The sequence below is a fragment of the Myxine glutinosa genome, chromosome 8, assembly GCF_964187855.1.
Source record: "Myxine glutinosa chromosome 8, kmMyxGlut1.1, whole genome shotgun sequence".
Lineage (NCBI taxonomy): Eukaryota > Metazoa > Chordata > Myxini > Myxiniformes > Myxinidae > Myxine > Myxine glutinosa.
Genome location: NC_136268.1, coordinates 140,070,649 through 140,096,973, shown reverse-complemented (window position 1 = coordinate 140,096,973; position 26,325 = coordinate 140,070,649). Strand labels below are relative to the sequence as shown.

General features: G+C 45.0%; 1 protein-coding gene across 1 annotated transcript in view; it reads left to right on the top strand.

Moving 5' to 3' along the window:
- The window catches only part of LOC137432951 (sorbin and SH3 domain-containing protein 1), a 446,359-nt gene that overhangs the window by 273,465 nt on the left and 146,569 nt on the right, over window positions 1–26,325 (top strand). Inside the window, exon 13 of the mRNA XM_078783773.1 lies at window positions 24,577–24,786. Within this exon, the coding sequence (XP_078639899.1) occupies window positions 24,577–24,786 (210 nt within the window). The remainder of the gene's footprint in view (window positions 1–24,576; window positions 24,787–26,325) is intronic.

Genomic DNA, 26,325 nt, shown 5'->3' with positions numbered 1-26,325 from the left:
ACTTTTAATTAATTTATTGTAATTATAATTTTATGTTATTACAATTATAAATTTATTAGAATTTAATGTTGTTATAATTTAATTTCAATGTTTTAATGTTTAATGAATTTAATGAATGCTCTCCCTCTTATACACTACTCCCTCCAACAAAACACTGCAAAATCTTTATCACTTCCTGTGCAATTGCAACAAATGTAATTTATTCCTTCACAGAATGTTGGCATTTACATTGCCAAGGGACTCCGCTATATAAAGAACCCATGCTTGCTAAATTTTTTCACTAACACTAAATATTCATGCTGTTCATTGCTCTTGCTGCGTAGAGTTCAATGGTCTATTATGTGATAAACATGGGGTCAATGAATGCAATTGGGTTATTGAATTAGGGTTTGTTCTTAGTATTATTGAAGTTCATATATATGCAGGAATGGTCACGAAGTTGCCCTGAGTAGATTGCTGTCAAACATAGCCGAAGCTATGTAATGTTGAAATTGCTGTAATAGCCCAGGAGCATTAGCCAAAAATGAAGGGGAGGCCTAGAAGAAATTAGTAGAAAGCTGATTTTTTGCACAGAGCTCCAGAATGTCATGTGGATACCCACAGTACAAAGTCCCACGAGTCCCACCTTGTGGCATTTCCAAAATTCAAGATGTCCGCCGGTTAGACGGAAAATGCATAAATTGCGATAACTTCAGCCTAGAACCTCATAAAAGTATACTTTTTATGTCTAAATATTGAAAATGATATCTTGTGGATGCAAGGCGGGGTGTGGAAAACGATGCACTTGCTACAAGTCTGGTCTGGAGTGTACCCTCTTGTGTACTGTTTGTAATGGCCATAATTGCAAAAACTCTCGGGACATTGACTTAGAGGGTGATAACAGTGTTTAAGTCAGGAATAAGAAAAGTGACATTCAGTTAACACGGTACTGTCCAAAACACTAGAATCAGGTTGGGATGACTGGGATCAAATAGTTAGTCTGCTTTTGTGTCGTATTGTAATTAAATGTCAAATCCCCATGTGTTGTTTACCTCTTGCAGGCCTTGTGGTCACAATGTGAAACATTTTGCATTAAATAAAATAATAGCAAATTAAACTTATCATGATTTTGATGTTTTTTTGCATTACAGCAGTGGCAATTTTGTCAGCCATCTTGGATTATATCTACATATCATTATCTGAGGTCACTGAAATATATTCTATTAAAATCCTAGTGTGCTAAAACATATATTTAGCCACGAAAAGTACACTTTTATGAGGTTCTAGGCAGAAGTTATCCATTTTATTTTATTTTATTTTTTTGTATACAGAGTCGAGGCTCGTGAAAGAGCTAACATTTATCAAACAAACAAATCAAACAAACAAGCAAACAAAGTATATAAAAAGGGGAGCGGTCGACAAGATGGGGAGAGAAGGGGAGGAAGCACACAAACACAACATTTGAGGGCAGGGACATCGGGAGATGTGTGGGAGGCAGAGGGCCTGGGGGGAGGCAGGATAGGTATAAAACGCAAGGACACCAAGGACTTCCAGGAAAGAAGACAAAAGTCACCTCAAAAAAGTGGATTTGGGGTGAAATTAGCAGGGGTAGAAAAGATCAAGGTTTTGGATTGGGGAAGATAAGAGATGGTGGTGAACAGCCGTTTTAAAGACCTGGAGGGAGGAGTGGGATTGAAGAGAGTGAGGGAGTTTGTTCCAGAGGCGGGAGAAAAGAGGAATGACGGAGTGAAGGTGAGCAGAGAGTCTTGATTTTGGCAGTTTAACCATAAGAGGGTTGCAGGCAGATCTTGTGCGACCTGCAGGAATATTTGGGGGACAGAGCACAGAGAGAGCTGGGGGAGCAAGGCCGGAGAGGAATCGGTAGAAGACGGAAAGACCACCAACCTGCCTGCGGTGAGTAAGTGAAAGGCCCTCGGAGATAGCGTCATCGCGGGAGATTCCAATGATTCTGAACGCTTTGGTTTCAACAGCGTGAAGACGAGCTAGGTGTGAGGCAGGAGCACCAGCCCAGAGGGGAGAGCAGTATTCCATTGAGCTGCAGATGAAAGCCTTGTATGTGGTGAGGAGCTCAGGTGTGCCAAGGAAGGACTTCACACGACGGAGGATGCCCAGTCGGCGACTGGCTTTGGAGGCCAGCTTGGAAATGTGGTTTTCCCAGGAAAGATCATGGCAGATAGTGAGACCCAAAAGCTTGAGTGACAGAACTTCTTGGAGAGGATTATTCAGAAAGTCGATGGGAGGGTTGTCCAGTCGGTCTTTTCGGAGAGACATCGTAAGAGTGTGAGATTTGTCAGGATTGAAAGACATGTTCCACTTGTTTGCCCAGTCTGTGATTTTGTCCAGGTCTGCAGAGAGTGAGGAGGCTGCAGACTGCCGATCTGAGGGATGAGGAATGGAGCGGCAGAGAGTGGAGTCATCAGCAAAGAGATAGAGAGGATTTTCAAGAGAGTCAGAGAGATCATTGATGAAGACCAGAAAAAGCACAGGGCCCAGAACACTGCCTTGGGGAACTCCAGCCTGAACAGGAAGAGGAGATGAGAGAAACCCATTCAGGGCCACACGTTGACTACGACGAGAGAGGAAGTCTGCCAGCCATGCGTGGAGATTTCCATGGATACCAAAGGAGGAGAGTTTGGTGAGCAGAGCGGGGTGCCAGACCGTATCGAAGGCACGTGATATGTCGAGGGAGACAGCTCTAATTTCCTGTTTGGCATTGAGGACCTCCATCCATTGTTGAGACAGCAGAAGCAGCATGTCCAGAGTAGAGTGACCTGGTCTGAAACCAAATTGATGATCAGAGATCAAGCCATTGGAGAAGAGGAAAGATTTCATATCCGAAGCAATGATGGATTCCATGACTTTGCTGATAATTGGGAGAAGGCTGATTGGTCTGTAGTTGCTAGGATCTGTTTTTGCACCTTTTGGCATTGAGGACCATATTTGATCGAGCCATATTTGATCGAGGCATCGACCATAATTGATCCATATTTATGTATTTTCCATCCAACCGGCAGCCATCTTGAATTTTGAAAATGCCACAAGGTGGGACTCGTGGGACTTTATATTGTGAGCATCCACATGGTATTCTGAAGCTCTGTGCAAAAAATCAGCTTTCTACTAATTTCTTCTAGGTCCTAACCTAATGCTCCTGGGCTATAAATAGTTAAATATATATATATATACCGGTATTTTCATTCGATTACAAGGTTTGTCCATGCTGATGCAGCAAGGCACAGGTCGAATCCCATAACAGGAAATGCTGCACGATCTGTTAGCAACAAGCGTTGTCTGCCACACGGGCACATTCTCTGCTCTGCTGATCATCAGTTATGAGGTGAGGTTTCAGTGAGGAAGGAAAAATTAAACAAAAGGTCTTCAAAGACCGGAGTGCCACACTGACACCATCTGAGTTTGGAGGTGCTGTATTGGCAAAATGCATGCAAATGACGACAGTGTCATGTTTCATTTAACATTCACAGAGTTGCTCCTTTTGGTTAATGGTTAGTGCGTCTGCTCCGAGTCTGGGAGGTTGGCGGTTCAGACCCCGCCGAGTCATACCAAAGACTTTAAAAATGGTTCGTGTTGCTTCATTGCTTGACATTCAGCATTGAAAAGGTTAAGAGCATGGACAATCCCTAAAGGTTGGCATCCATGGGGTGAGGGAAAGTCCTCCTCAGATAATGCCCCACTGAGTGCGATGAGGAAGGGTCCCATTATCAGACATGATCTTTCTTGGCCCTCAAATTTGCCCTCCAAACCCAGCCGCCAACTGGGCATTCCCCATCGTACAAGTCCTTCCTTGGCACACCTGATCTCCTTTCCACCTACAAGGCCTTCATCCACAGCTTCATGCAGTACTGCTCTCCCTTCTGGGCTGGCTCTCCTGCCTTGCACCTTGCTCATCTTGACGCTATAGAAACCAAGGCCTTCAAGATTATTGGAATCTCCCATGATGAAGCTGAGTCTATGGGTCTATCACAACGCTATTGCAGACAGGTCGGTGGTCTCTCTGTCTCATACCACCTCCTTGCTGGTCTTGCACCCTCTGCTCTTCCCATGCTTTGTTTCTCCCAGGTTTTGGAAGGGCATATGCGGTCCACCATCAGCCCTCTTATGGTTAAACTACCTAAATCCAGGATCACTGCTCACCTCCACGCAATCGTTTCTCTTTTCTCCTGCCTGTGGAACCAACTTCCACATTCTCTTCGATCTCATTCTACCTTCCAGGTCTTCAAGACAGATCCTCACGACTGCTTCAGATCAGCCTCAATCCAAAACCATGATATTTTCTTCCCTTGTTAACCCCTCCACCACACTCCAATTCCTCCTCCTTCCAAATTTCCAATTTACTTCCTGAGAGTTTCCTTCTGTATCCATGTTGTCCACCCTATGCCCCTCATTCCTCCCCACACTCATTGTTTGTCCAGGTCTGCCTCTATCTTGGCCTTCAACTTTGATGTTGGTGTTTCCATTCTCTCGCAACTGTTCCTTTTGTTCTGTTGTGTCCTGATCCACTCAGTGTACTAATTCTAGGTCTTTCATGAGCCTCGGCTATGTATACAAAAAAAACAGCACCATTGTTGCTTTGTCGCTGGTATCCAGAGTATCCCCAGAAGGGACCTCACCTCCCCAAACTGTGTGTGTGTGTGTGTGTGTGTGTGTGTGTGTGTGTGTGTGTGTGTGTGTGTGTGTGTGTGTGTGTGTGTGTGTGTGTGTGTGTGTGTGTGTGTGTGTGTGTGTGTGTCAGCACCACTATGAGCCTTAGATCATGTAAAAAAAAAAAAAAAAACACACACACAGCAACCTCCATCTTTTTTGCTAAATTTCTCCATCTCCTCTTCTGCTTCCTTCTTCCACTCTCAACCCGTGGGACTTTCCCATCAATCTCGACCCTGGAGCTTTCCACCAATCTCTGCGTCTCTCAAATTACAACCTCCCCTCCCTGTCGGGTAACATTTTACATTGACTTTTTACCTTAAACACTCAATGCATCATAACATATCCTAAAGCTAAATGCTACAACACACGACATCTGCCTAAGTCCTTAATCACATTTTGCGGATCCCTTCATAAACGAAACAAGATGTGTACGTCTTTTCTTATATTTCATATTCCCTATTTTTATTGTTGTATAACCATTGGCTTATTTATTTATCTTCAAGAGTAAGGCTCATGGAAGAGCAAAGTTAAATTGACAGTGGGGTAGCGGGCAGCAATTGGACCCAACCGGAAAGGGGATAAACGACCAGGAAAGGATGAGAGACAAAAACAGGGAGGAAACACTGAAATCAGGAAGTAAGAGGGTTGGGTTGGGTTATGAAGGGTTAATAGGGGGGTAATAAAGATCATGGGTCAGTACGGGGAATGACAAGCGACGGCGGTGCACTGCCTGCTTGAATTGTTGGAGGGAAGAGCGAGACGGAGCAGCGTCTGGAAGACGGGAGAAGCGAGGAATGAAATAATTTATTTTATTTTTAACAATTGATCTGAAGCTCATTGTTGGGATTGTTCAACCACAAGTAGGACAAACACATTGGCAGACAATTAACAAATACATATGGCATGCAAGATCCGAACCCAGGTTCCCTGCATCATGAGGGATGGGTTCAGATGGTTTATACCATCAGGTAACCTTCACTCACCACTCCACCTTGTAAGTGAGTCGCAAATGGTCATGACGGTCGGATGAAAGAGTTTAGATGGAGGTTCTGCATTGTCGTGCAAGCACTGACTTTCTTTTTTGCTTCCGCTTACAAAAATCTCCCAAGATTTCTTGAGCGGTTTGATCAAAATCTGATGACTTCTCATATTCTATGACAACATTTAGAAATTGTGTGCATTTGTCATTCTTCCAAGAATTTGATCTTTTATCATTTGTTCCGGTTACCGATTGTAAGACAGAGGCATTTGCTAGCGAGTTAATTACTGTCATTCTGCAATAATTTTTTTTTCTTCAAAAAAATCCAAGAGCATTAGACGTCTATTTTTTTTTAACTCGGGGGGGGAGGGGACGGGGGGAAGGGGAGGGGGGAAATGACAGATTAAAAAAAAAATTGCACACTACTTTTTGAGACCAAAGCGTACTGCATAATGTGTCACTTTTTGTCACAATTCGCCAATAATAGCCATGCCTGACAGGTTGGTGCAGGAGTAGTGCACTTATCTTTCAAAGGTATAGTCTGGGTTCAATTCTGGGGCCAACTATGAATTGTTAGATCGGTGCTTGACAGGCAAATCGTTCAGGTCCCTTGGATGGACGTTAAGTTGGGTGGCCTGTCTGCTTGCATTAGTTGGTGGACATTAAAGATCCCACGGTCTTTTTTTCAGCAACCTTGTCAAATTACAAATTCCCTTCAAAACTTCCAAGGGGCACTGCATCAGTGGCACAAACCACAGGCCGAGCTTGTAATTGACCTCCGGTCCAATATGCGTACGAATGTGGCTATTATCCAATGTTTTTTTTTTTTTGTTTTTTTTCAAATAAATCAAGACCAGCAAAATGTTGTTGTTTCGTATTCAGCCTGTGGCTGCTGGATGCATCATTTTTCTGGAAGCGTGTTTGTGACGCTGATGCAGTGCCCCAACTACCAGTGAGCTGGTACTCAATTTACCGACCTCGGAAGGTTGACGAGCTGAGTCAACCCCCCTGGCGTTAATTCAATGATCGACCGGGATTCAAACTAAGGATCCTAGGATCCCAAGCCGGCACCCTAACTGGGGATGTCATGAATGAATGATCGTTTTAAAGCCATTTTCCCCGCTAGAGCGGGGATTCGCCTTGTGGGCCCCATGACAATCATGGTTCCCTGTTTGAGGTAACGTTTTTATGGCCAGATTCCCTTCCTGACGCCAACCTTTAGTCGCCTCTTATGATGCGCAGGGATACGGTGCACCTATTCTAAAATTGGGGGACGCACCGGGATCATTCATCCCAGCAAGCTGGTACTCAAATTAGCCGACCTCGGAAGGATGACAGGCTGAGTCAACCCCCCTGGCGTTAATTCAGCGATCGACCGGGATTTGAACTCAGGATCCTAGGATCCCAAGCCGGCACCCTAACCGCTAAGCCAACACCAAGCTATTACCAGTAAAATAATTTGGGTCTATTGCACTGAAAATTAACAATAGCTCCAAAATAAGATTTTAATGGCGGTTGAGACAGTCAGGAATTGCCTGCTTTGATGGAACTGTGGTTCAGGTTCTTGACCCAGAACCAAATGTACAATTTTAACCTGGAAACTCTTTGCAGATTCAAATTGAAGCTTGAGCAGATTTGTGATGTTGCGCAGACAATAGCTATGCAATTATACATGGCAGAAAGTCCCATTGGAAGCCGCTCTTCTTCCATTGCAACTCCTAGATGGATAACCTTCTGGGCAGTTTCAAAAAGAACCATCCAGGAAGCTTCATTGATTGAGCAGTTATGGCACTGCTCATCATTCTTCTTTGTTCAGTCCCAGTAAGAACAGCCAACAATTCCACTAGACTTGGTGTGTAATGATTACAGTGTCTGTTCTGAGTCTTGGATGTCACCAGGTTGAAGCCGACCCCGGCTGAGTCAAACCAAAGACTTAAAAAGTACGTGCTGGTTCCTTGCTTGGTGCTCAGCATTTGAAAGGATAGAGCACAGACTAACAACCAGAATTTGGCAAACATAGTGCAGGCCTGATTGGCCTAATGGCCACCTCCCTGTGTTGAAGGTCCTTGTAAGGGAACTTGTATGATTATTATTATTATTTTATAATGATTATTATTGTCCCCCAAGTGGGCATTAGCCTGTCTAGGGGCTTAGATTTTGGATGCTGTCAGTGAGTCCATCAGTCTGTCCGTAGCCTCGACTCCGAAATGACTGGATTCATTTCTTTCAAACAATGCAAATGTGTGCAATAATATCCGTCAAATGATTTCTGAATGGGGGACTCGATTTTATTGATGGGGGACACAATTTTAGCCAAAAAGCCCAAATTAGCCTAGATAAGCAAACATTTTAAGTGAAAAACTATTTCATTTCTGAATTTTGGAAATGAGGAAAAAACATATATGGGAGAGAATCATACAGGATGGTATATACTTTTAATAACCATTATTTATTTATATATGCTTTACCACCTTCACTAGCAACACAAAACTCTGAAATCTTTATTTATTTATATTTATTTATAGACTACCATCTCCACTACTGATATACCACCTTCAATTACTTATTTATCTTTCTATTTATATCCACTTTACCATCTCCATTACCAACACTCAACTTTGAAATCTTTATTTATTTATATACACTTTATAGACGACCATCTCCACTACCGATATACCACCTTCAATTACTTATTTATTTATTCATATATTCATATACACTTTACTCTGTCCACTACTAACACACAATGTTGAATTTTTTTTTTTAGCATATATATTGTTGCGGATATGGGACTTGGCCTCAATATCCGCTTGTAAATACTCCCCTATTTCCCCAATACTCCCCAACTATCCCCAATCCCCCATTCCCTAGTCCCATTGCCTGTAAATAACACTCTGTAGAACCGACCTTCCCCTTTTTCCCCCATTAAATGTCGTGCCCAGGTCCACCGCATCTCACGTAGACAACTTTCGGACATCTTGCTAGTTATTCTTAGTCTATGTCAGTTAAGGACTCGTTTCCATTAATTCTGACTCTTCGTTGCACCAGAATGTGATTATATGGCACCAGTAGTGAGTTTAGGACCTTCCTATACCTCCTCCCATCTTCTTCCCCAAACAACAACTACAACAACAACTACAACAACAACTACAACAACAACTACAACAACTACAACAACGGCGCGGCGCGGGGGAGTGTGCGTCCTCACACCGGCTCGGTTAGCCGCCATTGACCATGCGCTCCGACGGGGTTACCAGGAAGGGGCTCCTTGTCAGCCCCTCGTCAAGGGCGGAGCCGGTAACCCCCCCGCACGCACCCAATGAGAAGCAACGGGCCGATTCCATCTGGGGCGGAGCTAACGAGCCGAGGGCGTGTCACTCCCCGCCGGATATACGCGGCCACTTACCGGACGTGACGTCAGATGCGCCCCCGACTGAAGAAGACAAGTCGCGACCTTCCAGCGCTGAGAGTGACCTTCCCGCATCTTTGGACTGGACCGGGTCGATTTTGCCCCTGAACCAAGGTGCACCTTGAGCCATCGAAGACCTGCCCCTCCTTGCCATCAATCCCCGTGTGAGTCAGTTTTTGTCCCGTTTATCTGTCGTCTGTCGGGGTTAATATAAGAGTGTGTCTAAGTGCCTGCCTTTCTATGCTGTCCCTCTTGTAGTTGTAATCTGACCTTCCGCCCTAATATAACCTCCTCCGGAGGTCTTGAGAACTGAACCCTTGGTGTCGTGTCATTTTAACCCAGCCGTTGTGTCCTTTTCCTCAATTGATTTAGCGTAGCGCGACTCGGCAACGTTCGAGTATAATCGGGTAACTTGTGCGGACACGGCGGCCATTCCGCTCGGCCCACCATAACATCAAAGTCGTGTCTGTAACAATTGGTGTCTGGGAGTGGGATTCGAGGCCCGAACCAAATTTTTAAAACGAATAGAAAAAAAAAAATTTGGTCAAAATTACGAGCTGCCGAAATTTGTTTTGTATAAAGCAAAACCCGAATTTTGAAATCGCGCCATGGCTGGTCAAGGCGACGGGATGCCGCTGGGAGAGATAGAGGGGTTAGGAGTAACCCAGGATCAAATGGAGGGGAGCAATGAGGAGGCGGTTGAGGGAGTATCAGACGCACAAAATGGCGCGCTCGCGCACGTGGTTGAAGAGTCCCAAAATAGCGGCGCGGTGGCGGCTGGGGACGCTGGGCAAACCGGGTTTGACCTCAGATTATTCTTGACCCAACTGAATGCAAAAATGGATAGTATGGGGGGCCAAATGGGGGCAATGAGGGACGAAGCGAGGGGTACCGGTGAGGGATTAGACAAGAAATTTGGGAAGTTAGACAATAATTTTGAGGAGTTAGACAAGAAATTTGGGAAGTTAGACAATAATTTTGAGGGGTTAGACAACGGGATAAAAGAGGTGAGACATGGGTTAACGGGGGTGGAAAATAGAATGGCTGCCCAGGAGAATCAGATAGAGGGGATGAAAAATGGGTTAATGGGGCTAGAAAATAGGATGGAGGACAAATTGCGGGAAATAGGGGAACAATCTGCCAGGGAAATCAAACGAATGGGAAACCAGATAGAGGAGGTGCAAATCGGGTTAGAAAGTAAACTGGATGCTCAGAGGGATGAATTGGGACAGATGAGGGTGGCATCTACAAAAGAGATGGGGGAGATGAAAGAGGAGATACGACGAGGTGTGGGTGAGGAGGTTTCGGGGCTACGCGAGGAGGTAAAGCGAGGTGAAAAGCGTATAGAGGAAGAGGTGAGAAATAATACGGCTAAGTTACAAGGGGGAATAGAAGATCTGACGGAGGAGGTGGAACAGCTGACAGAGGGACAAACTAAGTTAGTGGAGCAGGTTCAAAGGAACACTGCAGTACTCGGAGGGTTAAAGGCGACACAAAAAGAAATTAAAAACGAATTAATAGCGACACAGAGGCAATGTCAGATGGTACGGGAGGAACTGACAATGAGGGTGGACGAGGTGACAGAGATAATGGAGACAAAGGATCGGCAGGTGAGGATGCACATAGAGACGGTCACGGTAGCCCTAGAGGACGAACTTGAGGAGACGCACCGAGAAATAAAAGAGGTTAAACAAAAACTAGAGGAAGTGGAAGAAGAGGTGAGTGAAATTAAGAAGGGACGGACAGAAACTAAGAGAGAAATCCAGGAGGAGGTAATGGAATATGTGCAAGGTCGGTGCTCAACTCATGATGTGATGCTCACTAACCAAATAAAAAGTTTGCAGGTGGCAAAGGAGGTGCGAAGACGAAGTACGGAGGTGAGTGGCAATGTATATGATGTGAGGAAAGCTTCAGTCGGCTTGGGGATTGGTTTGGATCCGGGTGTTCGTGAAAGGCCGTTGGTGAAGTGTGTGACAGGTCAGGTGTGCGAAAAAAGAGGTGTGCGAGAATGTCCGACCATGGGGTGTGTGAGGAAAAAGTGCACGCCGAGGAGTGAGTGTGCCGTCAAGAGTGAGTTGGTCGAAGCGCGTGTGCGAGGGGTACATGGAAGCGCGGTGTGGTGAGTGTTACGGAGGAAGTAACGAAAAAGTGTGCGCGAGAGAGGTGTGTAACGGACGGGTGCATGGGGAAAGCGCATGCTGTCGAGAGTAAGGGTGAGTGCGCTGTCAAGAATGGAGGTGAGAGTAGTGAGAGTGAAACGGAGCGTGAGTTGGTTGTGACAGGTGAGCGAGGATGTACACCTGGAATGGAAGGATGCACACCTGGAATGGTAGAGCGTGTGTGGGAAGGCACATTTGAGTTGGTAGTGAGGCACGTGGTTGGGTGTGCGAATGAGAGCACACCTGTGATTGTCACAGAGGAAGTGACCGAGGAGGGGGCGCGAAGAGGTGTGTTGGTGAGGTGTGCGACCAACGAATGTGTGCCAAAGTGTTCGGTGGTCAGGTGTGTGACCAAGTCGGCGAGCGGAATGAGTGTACCGAGGTGTGTAAGGAAAGGTACGAGGAGAATGGGAACAGCTGCATGTATGAGCAAGAAAGGGGTAGCGTATGCTTGTAAGAATCCAGGTGAAGCGTCGACGGTAACCAGGCTAGAGGTTAGAACGACTTATAGCCGAATCAGGCCCTCGGTGCGTGCCGGGCTTCGCGTGCCGCGAGAACCAGCGGGGATCCGAGCCACGGCGGGTTCGAAAGGACCGCCCTGCGCGATCCACGCTGGGCCTCGCGTGGAACGGCCGCGTCCGGGCTCCACTAGGCGGAGCGGGCCGCCCGATAGGAAGGGTCGTTATGGCGACCACGTTTTGTTGAGACGTGCCGGCAGGTCGAGATCGGGACATTGGATGGCTCCACGCCGAGGTGGTGCGTGGGATCTCGGCCCGGGTAAGCCCCCGCCCCTGCCCCAAATGCGGGATGCATCCAGCCGCCGGCACAAAAGAATCCGCGTTCATTGCTCGGCTGTACGAAGCCGGGCTGTAGACGTAAATTGGCGCACCGAGAGGATGTAATAAGTAGACGGGTGATAGTGATAATGGTAGTGATTCGATACGAAATTTGTAATAGTGGGTAGAATTGGCAGTAAATGGAAAATTTAGAATTGGTTGGAATATGGACGAGCAAAATTGATAGAGAGACCCCCGATGTGGTGGGATGGCAAATCCACCATCCCTCACAGGTGGGGCAAATGCGCAATAGCTTATGGGGTGTATGGCAGTGAAAACTAGCCCGGGTGGGTTAGGTTATATTGTAGGGATCTAGCGAAGATGACATTAGGTAACGTTAAGTTTAGTTAGTGACTGATACCTGTAGTGGGGACGCAGGTAGATTAGTATGGATGATAATGACGAGGGAGCGCAATAGTTTAAAGGGACGACTGGGAAGCGCAAGTTTCAGAAGGGAGTAGTTAGCTGAGATGATGCCGTGTGTGTGAGAATTGAACAGGTGTGATTGCACAGGTGTGCAACTGGACAGGTGTGTGGAGCAGTGTGGGAGTAGTGAGTGTGTGGATCAGCGCGAATGCGCTTGGGGAGAGAAGGGTGCAGGCGGCACCAAGAATGAGAGCACAGGTGTGCAAGTACAGATGTGTGGAGAGAGTTGGAGTAAGTGGTACGGAGTGGTGTGCATGGTGCGAAGGTGTGAATGGGGGAAGAGTAGACCCCTTTCACGAGTACCCGGGTCGGGTAGTGTAAGTGTTAGGTAGAGGGTATAGGTAAATTGTGGGTGGATATTGGCATTTGTGGTGCGGTTGCAGAATGGTATTGTGGATGGGTGCATTATGTCGTGGAAATGGCTGGGCGTGTAGCCTGTTAGTGTGTGTAGTTGGTTGGGCACTCCACCACTGTGAGGATGTCGGCCAGGTGAGGCCGCAGGTGGGCTCTGGGAGCCGTTAGTGTCAGTGGGGCCCGAGGATCCGGAGGACGGACCCGGGTAGCCCAGTGCCAGAGAGGGCACCGAGTGGGGAGAGCGCCAGAGGGCCTTCCCCAGGTAGTTAGGTTAGGGTAAGGAGCAGGTAAGCTCGGAGGCAACTGCAGTGGTGGAGGTGTGCAGGTGGGTAGACCCGCTGGGAGAGGTACACGTCGCGGCCCAGAAATGGTGCGAGGGCACCGGGAGATGAATCGGGGGAGTGAGACCCCAAATTGAAAAGCACCACAGTTTGGCCAATGGGAATTGGTTTTTAGAACCCATAGTGTAAGTTGGCCAATGGATTGGCAGGAGAAAGACCCCGGGTAGTGTAAAGTGTGTTAAAGTCATTTAGGAAATAGTTAGGATTGATGAACCTGTCGCACCATACGCAGCCACTTACCTGTGGTGATGATGACTCCACACCTGTGTTTTCTTTGTTTTGTTGCAGGAAATGAGATTGCTGTGAGGATTTGTGAGACGCATCACGACGTGGATGAGACATTGGGGTGATTCCATCTCTCCCTCCCTAGGAGGGACTGATGATGAATTGGTGATAGCAAATTATGATGTTGAGTTGGAGATGGCAAATTTTGATGAAAGTTGAAAATGGCAAATTTGATTGGTTAGGAGGGAGGGAAGACGAATTTGGTTTATGGGAGGAACGGGGAAGACAGTAGGGATGTTTGTTGATTTGTAAAGTAGATGTTTATGGGTAGTGTTGTGTTTTGTGGATACAGTAAGGGGTAAGGGAGGGGCCATGTAGGTTACCTGGTGGGGGGGGGGGGGGGGTGTACGGTAGGAACGTACCTGTCTCACCTGGTTCCCATGTGCCCCCAGTGTGCATCATCTTATATTGCGTGCACTTTTGCGCCCTTACCACCTTACTCACTTGTCTGCTTCTTTTGTCTCCCACCTCCGAGGATCTGGCTTTGGGGCAGAGAGAGAGGAGAGAGAGGTGCTGGCTCCGCAGTTGTGGGCCTGCACTTTCGCTGCTTGCTGCTTGGATCGATACACCATATGGACCGCAATGTTTGTGGCCACCCACAATGGACCGCAGTTCTTTTGCGGCCAAGCACCACCCGTGGAAGGACCTATGGGTCAACGTGGCACCTATGCCAAACAGGTGAACCACTCTTAGTTGGCCCCTGACGGCCACAATACAGAAATGGACGCGGTTGGCGCCTTTCTTGATTTTTTAAAGAAGCCAGAAGGGCAAGTGCACCACACGAAGAGCAAGAGACACCTGCAGGGTTAGGGGTTGTTGAAGTTATTTTTATTCATTGAACAATGGTGACTGCACCGGATGGTGCTGACTGTGTGATGGGGTGGTGCTTTTGGTGCTGGGAAGGGGTGCTCTGCACGTTATTAAAGGCCGTAAGGCCACAGAGCACTCGTGGGTTGGTGTATCGATGCTGGCATGCATGCTCTCTCTATGCATAACATCTGCATGTGTTCCTCCAAAAACAGGTCCTGGATCGTAGTGTAAATATCAGCGTAGTCTTGTGTAAATAATGCTCCCTACCGGCTGTATGTTTAGTTTGCGAATTCTTTCCGGATTCGGTTATCCTGTGGGTGTGTTTCTGTGAGGAGAAGGGTGCAACGTCGCAGGGGGACATATTTACTCATTTGTGAATATCTGTAAAACTGTCGCACTCAGGGTAGAGTTAATAGTAGAGGGAACTACATCTGAGTGCCACACTAAAATAGGTAAAAATTTATCGGGTCGGGACGCCCCGAGGGTAGAGAAGGGTGCAATGTTGCGGATATGGGACTTGGCCTCAATATCCGCTTGTAAATACTCCCCTATTTCCCCAATACTCCCCAACTATCCCCAATCCCCCATTCCCTAGTCCCATTGCCTGTAAATAACACTCTGTAGAACCGACCTTCCCCTTTTTCCCCCATTAAATGTCGTGCCCAGGTCCACCGCATCTCACGTAGACAACTTTCGGACATCTTGCTAGTTATTCTTAGTCTATGTCAGTTAAGGACTCGTTTCCATTAATTCTGACTCTTCGTTGCACCAGAATGTGATTATATGGCACCAGTAGTGAGTTTAGGACCTTCCCATACCTCCTCCCATCTTCTTCCCCAAACAACAACTACAACAACAACTACAACAACAACTACAACAACTACAACAACGGCGCGGCGCGGGGGAGTGTGCGTCCTCACACCGGCTCGGTTAGCCGCCATTGACCATGCGCTCCGACGGGGTTACCACGAAGGGGCTCCTTGTCAGCCCCTCGTCAAGGGCGGAGCCGGTAACCCCCCCGCACGCACCCAATGAGAAGCAACGGGCCGATTCCATCTGGGGCGGAGCTAACGAGCCGAGGGCGTGTCACTCCCCGCCGGATATACGCGGCCACTTACCGGACGTGACGTCAGATGCGCCCCCGACTGAAGAAGACAAGTCGCGACCTTCCAGCGCTGAGAGTGACCTTCCCGCATCTTTGGACTGGACCGGGTCGATTTTGCCCCTGAGCCAAGGTGCACCTTGAGCCATCGAAGACCTGCCCCTCCTTGCCATCAATCCCCGTGTGAGTCAGTTTTTGTCCCGTTTATCTGTCGTCTGTCGGGGTTAATATAAGAGTGTGTCTAAGTGCCTGCCTTTCTATGCTGTCCCTCTTGTAGTTGTAATCTGACCTTCCGCCCTAATATAACCTCCTCCGGAGGTCTTGAGAACTGAACCCTTGGTGTCGTGTCATTTTAACCCAGCCGTTGTGTCCTTTTCCTCAATTGATTTAGCGTAGCGCGACTCGGCAACGTTCGAGTATAATCGGGTAACTTGTGCGGACACGGCGGCCATTCCGCTCGGCCCACCATAACATCAAAGTCGTGTCTGTAACAATATATATATATATATATATATATATATATATATATATATATATATATATATATATATATATATATATATATATCTCTATATATATATCTCTATATATCTCTATCTATCTATCTTCTTCTTCTTCTATCTATATGCTGTATACTGTATATAAAAGGAAATTTTTGTTTGTCTGCACGCGCTAATCTCCTGAATGGTGAAAGATAGGAGAAAACTTCTGAAACCAAAAATGCCAGGACGGGCCCCGGGAAGGTTATAGGCTAGGTGGTGAGGCTGGTCGAGGCCGTCTCGCCTGGGCTGGGCCCATTTCACAATTAAAATCTGAGCTGAATTATAGTAGTCAATCTTCTACGGCCGCGAGTAAAAGCTGAATTTTAGTAGTAAATTCATTCAAAAAGAACCCGGGCAACGCCGGGTGCATTCAGCTTGTACATATGTGTGTATGTATATATATATATATATATATATATATATATATACCGTATATATATATATATATATATATATATATATATATATATATATATATATATATAACCACCTTAAGAGGCCATTTTCCCCCGCAAAGCGGGGGTTGGCCTTTTTCGGGAACCGTGGTTGTTGTTGTTTTTCGGTCCCCTTTTTGAAGCAATGTTTTACGGCCGGATGCCCTTCCTGACGCCAACCCTTTTTGCCGCCTTTAACGACAAACAGGGAATTACCAGTGAACTGGTACTCAAACTGGCCGTGAACTGGTACCAGTGAACTGGTATATATATATATATATATATATATATATATATATATATGCTATTCCATCACCGCTGCCGACATAGCTTGAATTATTTTTTTATTTATGTACCTTTACCATTCTTTTCCCAACATTCCACCATTAATTATTTATTTATATAACAATTTACCTTTCTTCATCCTTTCTTTGTTGATTTGTATGTTTTTTATTTAGTTATTTATTTTAAATGCGCATTTGAGGGCTCTCTTTGATGAGAGCTGGTATCATTGTTATTATAATAGGACTCCTCCACATGGATAAGCCAGTCCACAGGTGACAGCTCCTCAGAACCTTCATTGGAGAATTGCATAAGAGCCTGGAGCTTTGCAGTAACTTCCAGAATATTCCACGGCTTCCCATGTGAATAACACTGAACTAGAGGGCTGCAATTGGGATATGCTGATGTTTTCTGCTATAGTCAACTCGGAATATTAGCCAATTGGGAGCACTTAAAATTCTGCTTCATAAATATAATATGCCATATTTTCTTTTTTATAATGTACCGATAAATAAATACCGTATTTTCATGCAAATAACCCGTGGGTTATACGTAAAAAAAAGTTCCAAAAACTCGTGCGTGGATTATACACGTGTGCAGGTTAAACCCATGTGCGAAACCTGGTGTTGGCTTAATGGTAATGGTTAAGGTGGCTGGTTTAAGATCGTAGGATCCTGAGTTTGAGCAACCTGTCTTACCATTTAATCCAAACCAGGAGGGTTGACTCAGCCTGTCATCATTCCGAGGTTGGCAAAATGAGTACCAGCTGACTGGTAATGGGGGGGCATTGCATCAGCGGCACAGCCGCACCCCCAAAAGGATAACACAGCCAAGCAGCCATAGGCTAAATACGAACCACCACGACCCGTGTGTGGGTTCTACCCGTGTGCGGGTTATACATGCCTGAAATTTTCCTGGAGCACTTTTTTCCTCAAGGGCGGGGTATACAAGGGGGCCATCCATTTGCGTGAAAATACGGTAAATTAAAAAATGAGATAAATGAAAACTGAAAAAACATTAAAATAATTGAAAATTAGAAAATTAAATAATTGGAAATTGAAAAAATTAAAGTGCAGTAATTGAAAATTGAAAAAACAAATAATTCAAAAATAAAACATTTAGAAATTGAAAAATGATTCTCTCTGGGAACCAGAACAAGTTACATTGCAGAATTCTAACTTATCAGAATTTTTGAAATTGCTCATTACCATTAAAACAAGCGCATTAATAAAGGAGATGATCATAACTGAGAAATGTCGAAATATATAAATAAAATATGGTAGGTTCGTCACCTTCATGTTTTGTTCTGATAATAAATATTTAAGTATTTTTATTATCATTTTTATAATTATTCATATAATTTTCAAACTTTACAATGTTTCACCATTGTTCTTCTGAACCTCCTTTTTGGCATAGTCTAGTCCTTGTTAACCCCATGCCAGGATTTGCTTTCAGCCATTTTTGCTGGAAGGCCTGCTGTTTATGTTACCATGGCTGACATCTGTGTGTCTAAGGACGGGATAATCAAATGTGCGAAGCGCATTGCAACCCAGGCTGCAGCAGAGACCGTTTGTAATCAAGATAATGTCAGCATTTTGGTGAGAGCATGGGATACCAGTTATTATCAAAAGGTTGTTACCTCCGCCACCAAAGGTGGATGGAGGTTATGTTTTCACCCCTGTCTGTCTGTTTGTCCGTTTGTTAACAAAATATCTCAGTTGTGGACGGACTCGGACGAAATTTCGCAAAGATGGAGCGTATGTCACAAGGATGAAATGATTCGATTTTGGTGAAGATCCGGATTCGGATCCGGCTACTAGAATCTTATTTCTTCACCATTGGGAGATTGGGCCAAAAACGATACATAGCAGGATATCTCAAAAAGTTATAGATGGATTTGGACGAAACTTGGCGGACACGTTGTGTGTGTGACAAGGACGATTCGATTCGATTTTGGTGAAGATCTGAATATGGATTTGGCTATAATAATTGTTTAATTTTTAAAGTGAATCTTCACCATTGAGCGATTGGGTGAAAAGCGATATATAACATGATATTTCAAAAAGTTATGGACGAGATATGAATGAACTTGGTGGATGAGTTGGTTAGGTGACAAGAACGAGCAAATTAGATTTTGGTTCAGGTCCGAATCCAGATCCGGCCTATCATCCGGATACACAACGTAAACTGTTCACCAGGAGGAGGTACGCTCTCTTCTGAGTGTCGTTCTAGTTTTGACTTTATTGATCTTGAAGAATCTTGATGTTTTTTTTTGGTTTTTTTTCTCTCGGAGGCATTTTGACTGACACTGAAGGGAATAAAGGGACAAGCAAACACTCAAAAGACATACAAACATTACCTGTAAGAAATGGTGCGATGCACTGGGATGATGTTAGCTGGCACAGAAAATTGGGATGATTTGCCAACCGGGAACAGGGAGCATCACAGGAATGCAGCCAAGTTAGAGATTTGCACTTTGAAAGGACAATAAGGAGGTAGCTGGATTAAACACATTCAACTGAATATAGCAAGCTGAAAGGATGGTCTGATGGCAGGAAGTGAGGGGACGGGGCGATGGATGGACAAATCACAATGCTGTGTACTGTATGTTCAAATATTGTCTAAGCGGTCTGAGGTATAGTTATTAACATTGTATCCCACAATTCTGAATACTACAGAAAGTTTGAATCAACTGTTCTTAAAAGATGTTAAAAAAAAAAAAGAAAAAAAAAAAGATGTAAAATTGTAATCATTTTCTTGAATTTTTTTTTGTTTTTGTATACAACATCGAGGCTTGTGTAAGAGGAAAGCACAATCACATCACATCACATCATCAATCACACAAAAAAACGGACACACAAAACATACAATAAAGGGAGCGGAAGACAAGATGGGGAGAGAGGGAAGCACACAAGTACAACAGCAGAGAACAGGGACATCGGAAGATCTGTGGGAGGGAGGGGGCTTCGTGGGAGGGGGCTTCGTGGGAGGAGGCATGGGAAGGTGGGGGTGGGAGGGACCATTGGTCATTTTTTAGAGAAATATTCCAAATATAAAAGGTCCAAGTTTATTGACAAATGCATGTTTTTACTTTCATTAATCTTTTTTACTTTTATATTCTGATTCTGATTTGGATTTTCTACCTCAATGGTTGGCAGAAATGGCCTAGCTAGCCTGGTGGCCTAGCTAAGCCTAGCTAAGCGGCCTCGGTGTACGCACAACCACCTCTGAGATGTCTAGCCTGGTGTTGCACAGGCGGGGTGATTCATCAATGTGTGTGACGTCCCTCGGATGAACGTGAATCTGGACGTCCAGTCTGCCGAAATGAGTTGGTGGACGTTAAAGATCCCATTGTGTTCTTCGTGAAGAGTAGCACAGCAGTAGCACAGCAGTAGCACAGCAGTAGCACAGCAGTGCCTCCTGGAAATGATGCCACCCACAACTATGTGCTGTATACAAAAGAATAATAAGTGGACCATGGCCCTCGTATGTTTTAAACGGGAGAGGAATTGTTTGCTGCTGTAATCGGGCAAGATTGGTTTCTGTGAATTTCTTTTCTGAACATCTAAAGTCACTTCTGAGATGCATGTAAAGGGCCAGTATACAATACAAATCATGATATGGCATTTGTGTATAATATAGTATATTTTATCATCAATGCTATAATTAGGAAAGACATCCCTCGTTGTTTGCAGTATTGTCATTATTTGCCCCTTTTGGACTTAGTCCGAAACGGGGCTTATGGATTTGGTCTCGTCCGTCCGTGCGTCTGCAACCATTTCTCGGACATCCACGGCCCGATGTTGTTCAAACTTGGCACAACGACAAAGAAGGATGGCTTGCATATGCACTTCATTTTTGTTCGAGATCAGATCCAAGATAGCCAACTGGCGGCCATTTTGTTACTTAAAGTGTCTCCGACAATTTCTCGGACATGCATAGTTTGATTTTGTCCAAACTTGGCACAAGCACAGTACATGACTCCATGCACGTGCACCTCACTTTATTGTTGCGATCTGATCAAATATGGCCGACTGGTAGACTGGCGATAATTTTAGTTGTTAAAAAAAACCCCGATATTGAACACATCCTCAACCATTTCTTGGACATGCATTTACCGATCTTGTTCAAACTTTGCACAAAGATAATGAATGATGGGTTACATATGCACGTCATTTATTTTCAAGAGGGAAACGGGGGGGAGGGTGGAGAGTGATAGAGGGAGGGAGATTGGTAGATTTGGAGAGAGGGGGAGGGAGAGACGGAGGAAGCGTGAGAATGGGAGAGAGAGAGAGAGAAGGGGATGAGGGAGAGAGGGGGGATGAGAGAGGGAGGGAGGGAGAGAAGGAGGGAGAGAAGCAGGGAGGGAGGAAGAGGATGGAGGGAGAGAAGGAGGGAGGGAGAGAAGGAGGGAGGGAGAGAGGGGGGAGAGAAGGAGTGAGGGATGGAGCGAAGGAGTGAGGGAGGGAGAGAAGGAGGGAGGGAGAGAAGGAGGAAGGGAGCGAAGGAGTGAGGGAGGGAGAGAAGGAGTGAGGGAGGGAGAGAAGGAGGGGGGGAGAGAAGGAGTGAGGGAGGGAGAGAAGGAGTGAGGGAGGGAGAGAAGGAGTGAGGGAGGGAGCAAAGGAGTGAGGGAGGGAGAGAAGGAGTGAGGGAGGGAGAGAAGGAGGGGGGAGAGAAGGAGTGAGGGAGGGAGAGAAGGAGTGAGGGAGGGAGAGAAGGAGTGAGGGAGGGAGAGAAGGAGTGAGGGAGGGAGAGAAGGAGGGAGAGAAGGAGTGAGGGAGGAGAGAATGAGGGAGGGAGAGAAGGAGCGAGGGAGAGAGGGAGAAAGAGCGAAGGAGAGAGGCATATCGGGGGAAAGCGGAGGGGATGAGAGGGAGAGAGACACTGAGACTGGAAGCTGTGAAAACCTTGTCTAGACAATTACTTCACCACAATGAAACATATAAATAGAGGGTTTAAAAAAAAAAAAAAGCACAGACCAACACCACCTATTGCAAACTTCCAGATAGCTGATATATTTGTTTTATTTTGCTTTTCATTAGCATATTTTTTTGTTCCTCCCATGTACGTATTCCTATTAGATGAGGCCTCAGTTTTTTCATGGGAAACTTTACTCGCACCCTGATCCCATCGACCCCTTTATTCATGTAACCCATTACTGTTCATAAGAAATTATTTTATATTCACATGTTTCCAGCTTCTGTAATTACTACAAATTGCATTAATTTACCGACAAAAGGAACTTTGGTCATTCGGCCCATCATGCCTGTGCTGCACCAACCTCAAAAATCCCCACCACTCCACACACGAGCTAAATACCTCCAATATTTAGTCCTACAAGTCCAAACAATATCCCAATACAAGTCTATCTCCAATGTCTTTTAAAGGATATTCTTCTTTAATACCGAAGCTCTTTTGTGTCTGTTACGCCTTAATGTATTTGTATTTCCGGGTAATATTTGACGACATTCTTTTAAAACAATCAGCTTTGGAATCGATTTGGAGATATGAGCTGCGATATACCAAAGAGGATTTCCACTTAGAAAATGGCCAAATAAAAGGGTGTTTGTCAACCCAAGAACACAGAATGCTTCCTTTGACTCCCCACACAGTACTATATTGTTTGTAACCTTTTAAATATCTTAGATCAATTTGCTATTCTGAGCCTGACATGATGCAAAGAGGTAATAATAACAAACAATTCTGAGTTCCCAGAATGTACAGAGTTAATGTCCTGAAGATCACGACCGTTTTGACATCTTTTTGATGCTGCTTGATACTTTTATCAAAGAAAATACGGCCAGAAGAAGAAGTCTCATTTGGCCGAACATTCTGTGTATATTGAGTGTTTTCCAGGGTGTGAACCCCTTGGATGTAGTTTGTTTTCCCCTCACAACTCAAATTGCAAACTGTCATCTCCTTTTTTTATCCTGTGCATTCCTGTAGCCAAGGAAATGCAACATGAAATTTGGCTTTTTGACAATGGTGTGTGTGTGTGTGTGTGTGTGTGTGTGTGTGTGTGTGTGTGTGTGTGTGTGTGTGTGTGTGTGTGTGTGTGTGTGTGTGTGTGTGTGTGTGTGTGTGTGTGTGTGTGTGTGTGCTTTAAGGTCGGATTAAAACAAACGTTCTTTAAAGTCACAAAAGGACACCAAATGGAATTGGGGTAATAATAAAAACATCATAAAAACGTCTTGAATAACAAGCACATGGGCAGAGTCTGCGAGTGGCAAATGTGATTGCGAGTGATGACGTTAAATTCCATAAGATTTGTCCAAGTACTGTTCAACGAAAAGCTTGAGTAGCAGGGTAGCTGTTTTTTTTGGGGTTTTTGTTTTTTAGCTGCCTCAGGGAGTGACGTCCCTGCCCTAAGTGAGTCCCAGGCTCAGCTGGCTCCGGCTGACAGTACCTGGTGCTGGGCCCCTTGTCCAAGGTAACGGATTCCCACTGCCTTGTGGGGGAAGCCTTTTTCGGCTAAGTCTATGAAAAGGACACTCAGATACCAAACCACACCTGTAGGTCAGCCTGGGCAGCGCTACATCGTGGATAAATGTGCCCATAAAAGTCAGTGGTTTCACCAATTTAGGCATCACTGCGCAACATCTGCAGACAGCTGTGTCCACTTCGGACATCAAGGGTAGCCATCGTCATACCGCCGACCTGGCCAGTCTGCTTCGCCTACGTGCATCAGACTTTACGTTGCATTTACTGCACCTGCAGCCAACGATGCTCATAGGAATGGAGAGTGGGAGAGGGATAGCACACACCTCTATCAATTTAATCGCTTCTCTGTGCAGGTTTAAGATATTCGTCAAAAGTGACAATTCACACCATCATCAACAAAAGGGTTTTGAAACTGCAAAAAAGGCAATTGGTGTCCTAAAGTGTTCAAGTGTACAATCCAATTCAAATAAAATAAAGATTTTAAAGGTCGTAGAAATTTTTTCAAAGGAAGTTTACTGCCGCCATTGATGCAGCTTCTTTTACGCCACATTATTTAACACGTTACATTAGTTATTCATGCCTGTTGTTTGTGTCCTTTATAACAACCTTAAAAACAGTAAATTTCCTGTTTAGAATGATTTGTAATTTTGTTTGACTTCCAGGCAGGCAGTTAAAAACATTATCCCACTCGTCTCTGGCTCTGAATTTGTCCCGATTGCACATACGCAAAGTCCTGCTAAACGGCGAGTTGGTTTTCCGATTCATGTTCCGATTCGTGTTCAAAATATAACATTCCATTGAAATCAAGTCGTTCGTCGATCATAAACTGACATATTTGAAGACACACAGAGACAGACAAAGTTGACCGAATGCTTAACCCCACTTTTCACTTCATGTGCACAGGGTAATAAAGCATTCAAATAAATCGATTTTCAAACACTTTCGGTGGTTTTTGGAGCCTCAGTAGAGCAAGTGGGAAATCCGTTAAAAAGACTTTGTATTTGAATAAGAGTTTAAGTTTTAAGTAAAATAGACATGCTGGATAATGTACCTGTAATCTGCAAGGTAAGGTGTGCATGATTTACTGGCAATGTAAGATAGTACTGTGTAATATTATAATAATATAATGGAATGGTGATGTGCACTATGACGATGTTCATACACGAAACCCTCTAATAATGAAGGTAAACGTGCATGGGTAGAGCTAAATGCTATAAATAGAAAGAGGGGAGTTGCATTGCTGGGTTGATTGACTGTCTGGATATAGCTCAGGAAGAGACGTCGTATTTTCAGATGAATTGCAAGAATGTTGAGAGATCGTCAACACAGTAGGATGGCATTTGAACCTGTGATCAAGAGGTCTGTGCTCGGAGGGAAAAGGCAAATCGGGCGTAGACATTTTTTTCAATGAAGGGGGGCCATTCGAAAACATCCAATAATTTGTGAACGGTTAAGGCAGCTCTCAAACCCTTGCAGCGACGTGGCACAGACATGCTCTGTATCTCTTCCTCCCACAGGCCGAGGATACGCCTGTATTCGATGATCCTCCCTCGAGGCCGCTGGCTAGAAAGCAGCCTGAGCCAGCAGGCCGAGTGGGTTTGGCATGGGCAAACAGGCGCAATGCCGAGGCGCACGACGTGGGCTCACATAATGTCGAAGCAGGGTGTGTTCCCAGAGATGGGAGCTCTAACATCGTGAACGGCAGCAACATTGCACGCATGAGAAAGGTTTGCTCATCCACGCTTTTTTGCACTTTCACAACTGGATTTACATGAACCATTGATGCTATGGAAGTTTCTTTACACCAATATTTGTTTCTGCATTCGAATACCGATACGTTCTGGGATAGTCAAGCATATTTGAATATCGACATGCTCAAGCACACTTGTGTTTACTTAAAGTGGTTTGAAATGTATTTTTACAATCTGAGTTGGGGCTAGAAAAAGTAAAGGGTGTCCTGAGGATATCACAAGCGGATATACAGGACATGCTGGAAGGAGGAGGGATGAGAATTCCATAATTTTTTTATGAGTAATATGCTCATGGTGTCCCTTCCGCTTTTATATTTAGGACAGCAATGATCAGTCTTTCCTTTGGCACAAATATAGAATAAATCCTTTCATTATTATGACATGCCATCATTGTCACTAACTTCGCTGATTCAAACCACTCGTAATTACTTGATGAGATTTATAAAGATAAAATAAAGCTTTGTGTGAATATACTTTTTCTGATCTTTGTTTGCCACAGTTCCACCAACAGTTGCAAATAATAGAATTTGTAATTGCCACTTTGGATGAACCCCTCATTTTTGGATTTTGTGGCAATCTCTTACAATTTTAATACTAGGCCTCCAACTGCAATACTAGGTCTCCAACTGCAATACTAGGTCTCCAACTGCAATACTAGGTCTCCAACTGCAATACTAGGTCTCCAACTGCAATACTAGGTCTCCAACTGCAATACTAGGTCGCCAACTGCAATACTAGGTCTCCAACTGCAATACTAGGTCTCCAACTGCAATACTAGGTCTCCAACTGCAATACTAGGTCTCCAACTGCAATACTAGGTCTCCAACTGCAATACTAGGTCTCCAACTGCAATACTAGGTCACCAACTGCAATACTAGGTCTCCAACTGCAATACTCGGTCTCCAACTGCAATACTAGGTCTCCAACTGTAATACTAGGTCTCCAACCACAATACTAGGTCTCCAACCGCAATACTAGGTCTCAAATCCCTCTCCTCCCTCCAGGTCTTTAAAACAGCTGTTCACCACCATCTCTTATCTTCCCCCATCCATAACCTTGATCTTTTCTACCCCCACTAATTCACCCCAGATCCACCTTGTTTGAAATTCCAACTTCTTTCCTGGAAATCCTGGCAGTGTCCATATGTTTATACCTCTCCCACCCCCCCCCCCCCCCTTCACATGCCTCCCCCCCAAAGCCCTCTCCCTCCCACAGATCTCTCGATGTCTCCATGTCTCTCGGTCCCTGCTCTCAAATGTTGTGTTTGTGTCCTTCCCCCTCTCTCCCCATCTTGTCTACCGCTCCCGATGTTATTTGTTTTATGTGTCTGTTTGTCTTTCTGTGTGATTAATGTTCGCTCTTTCACGAGCCTCGATCTTGTATACAAAAAAAACAAAAAAAAAAACCGCAATACTCGGTCTCCAACTGCAATACTAGGTCTCCAACTGCAATACTAGGTCTCCAACTGTAATACTAGGTCTCCAACTGCAATACTAGGTCTCCAACTTCAATACT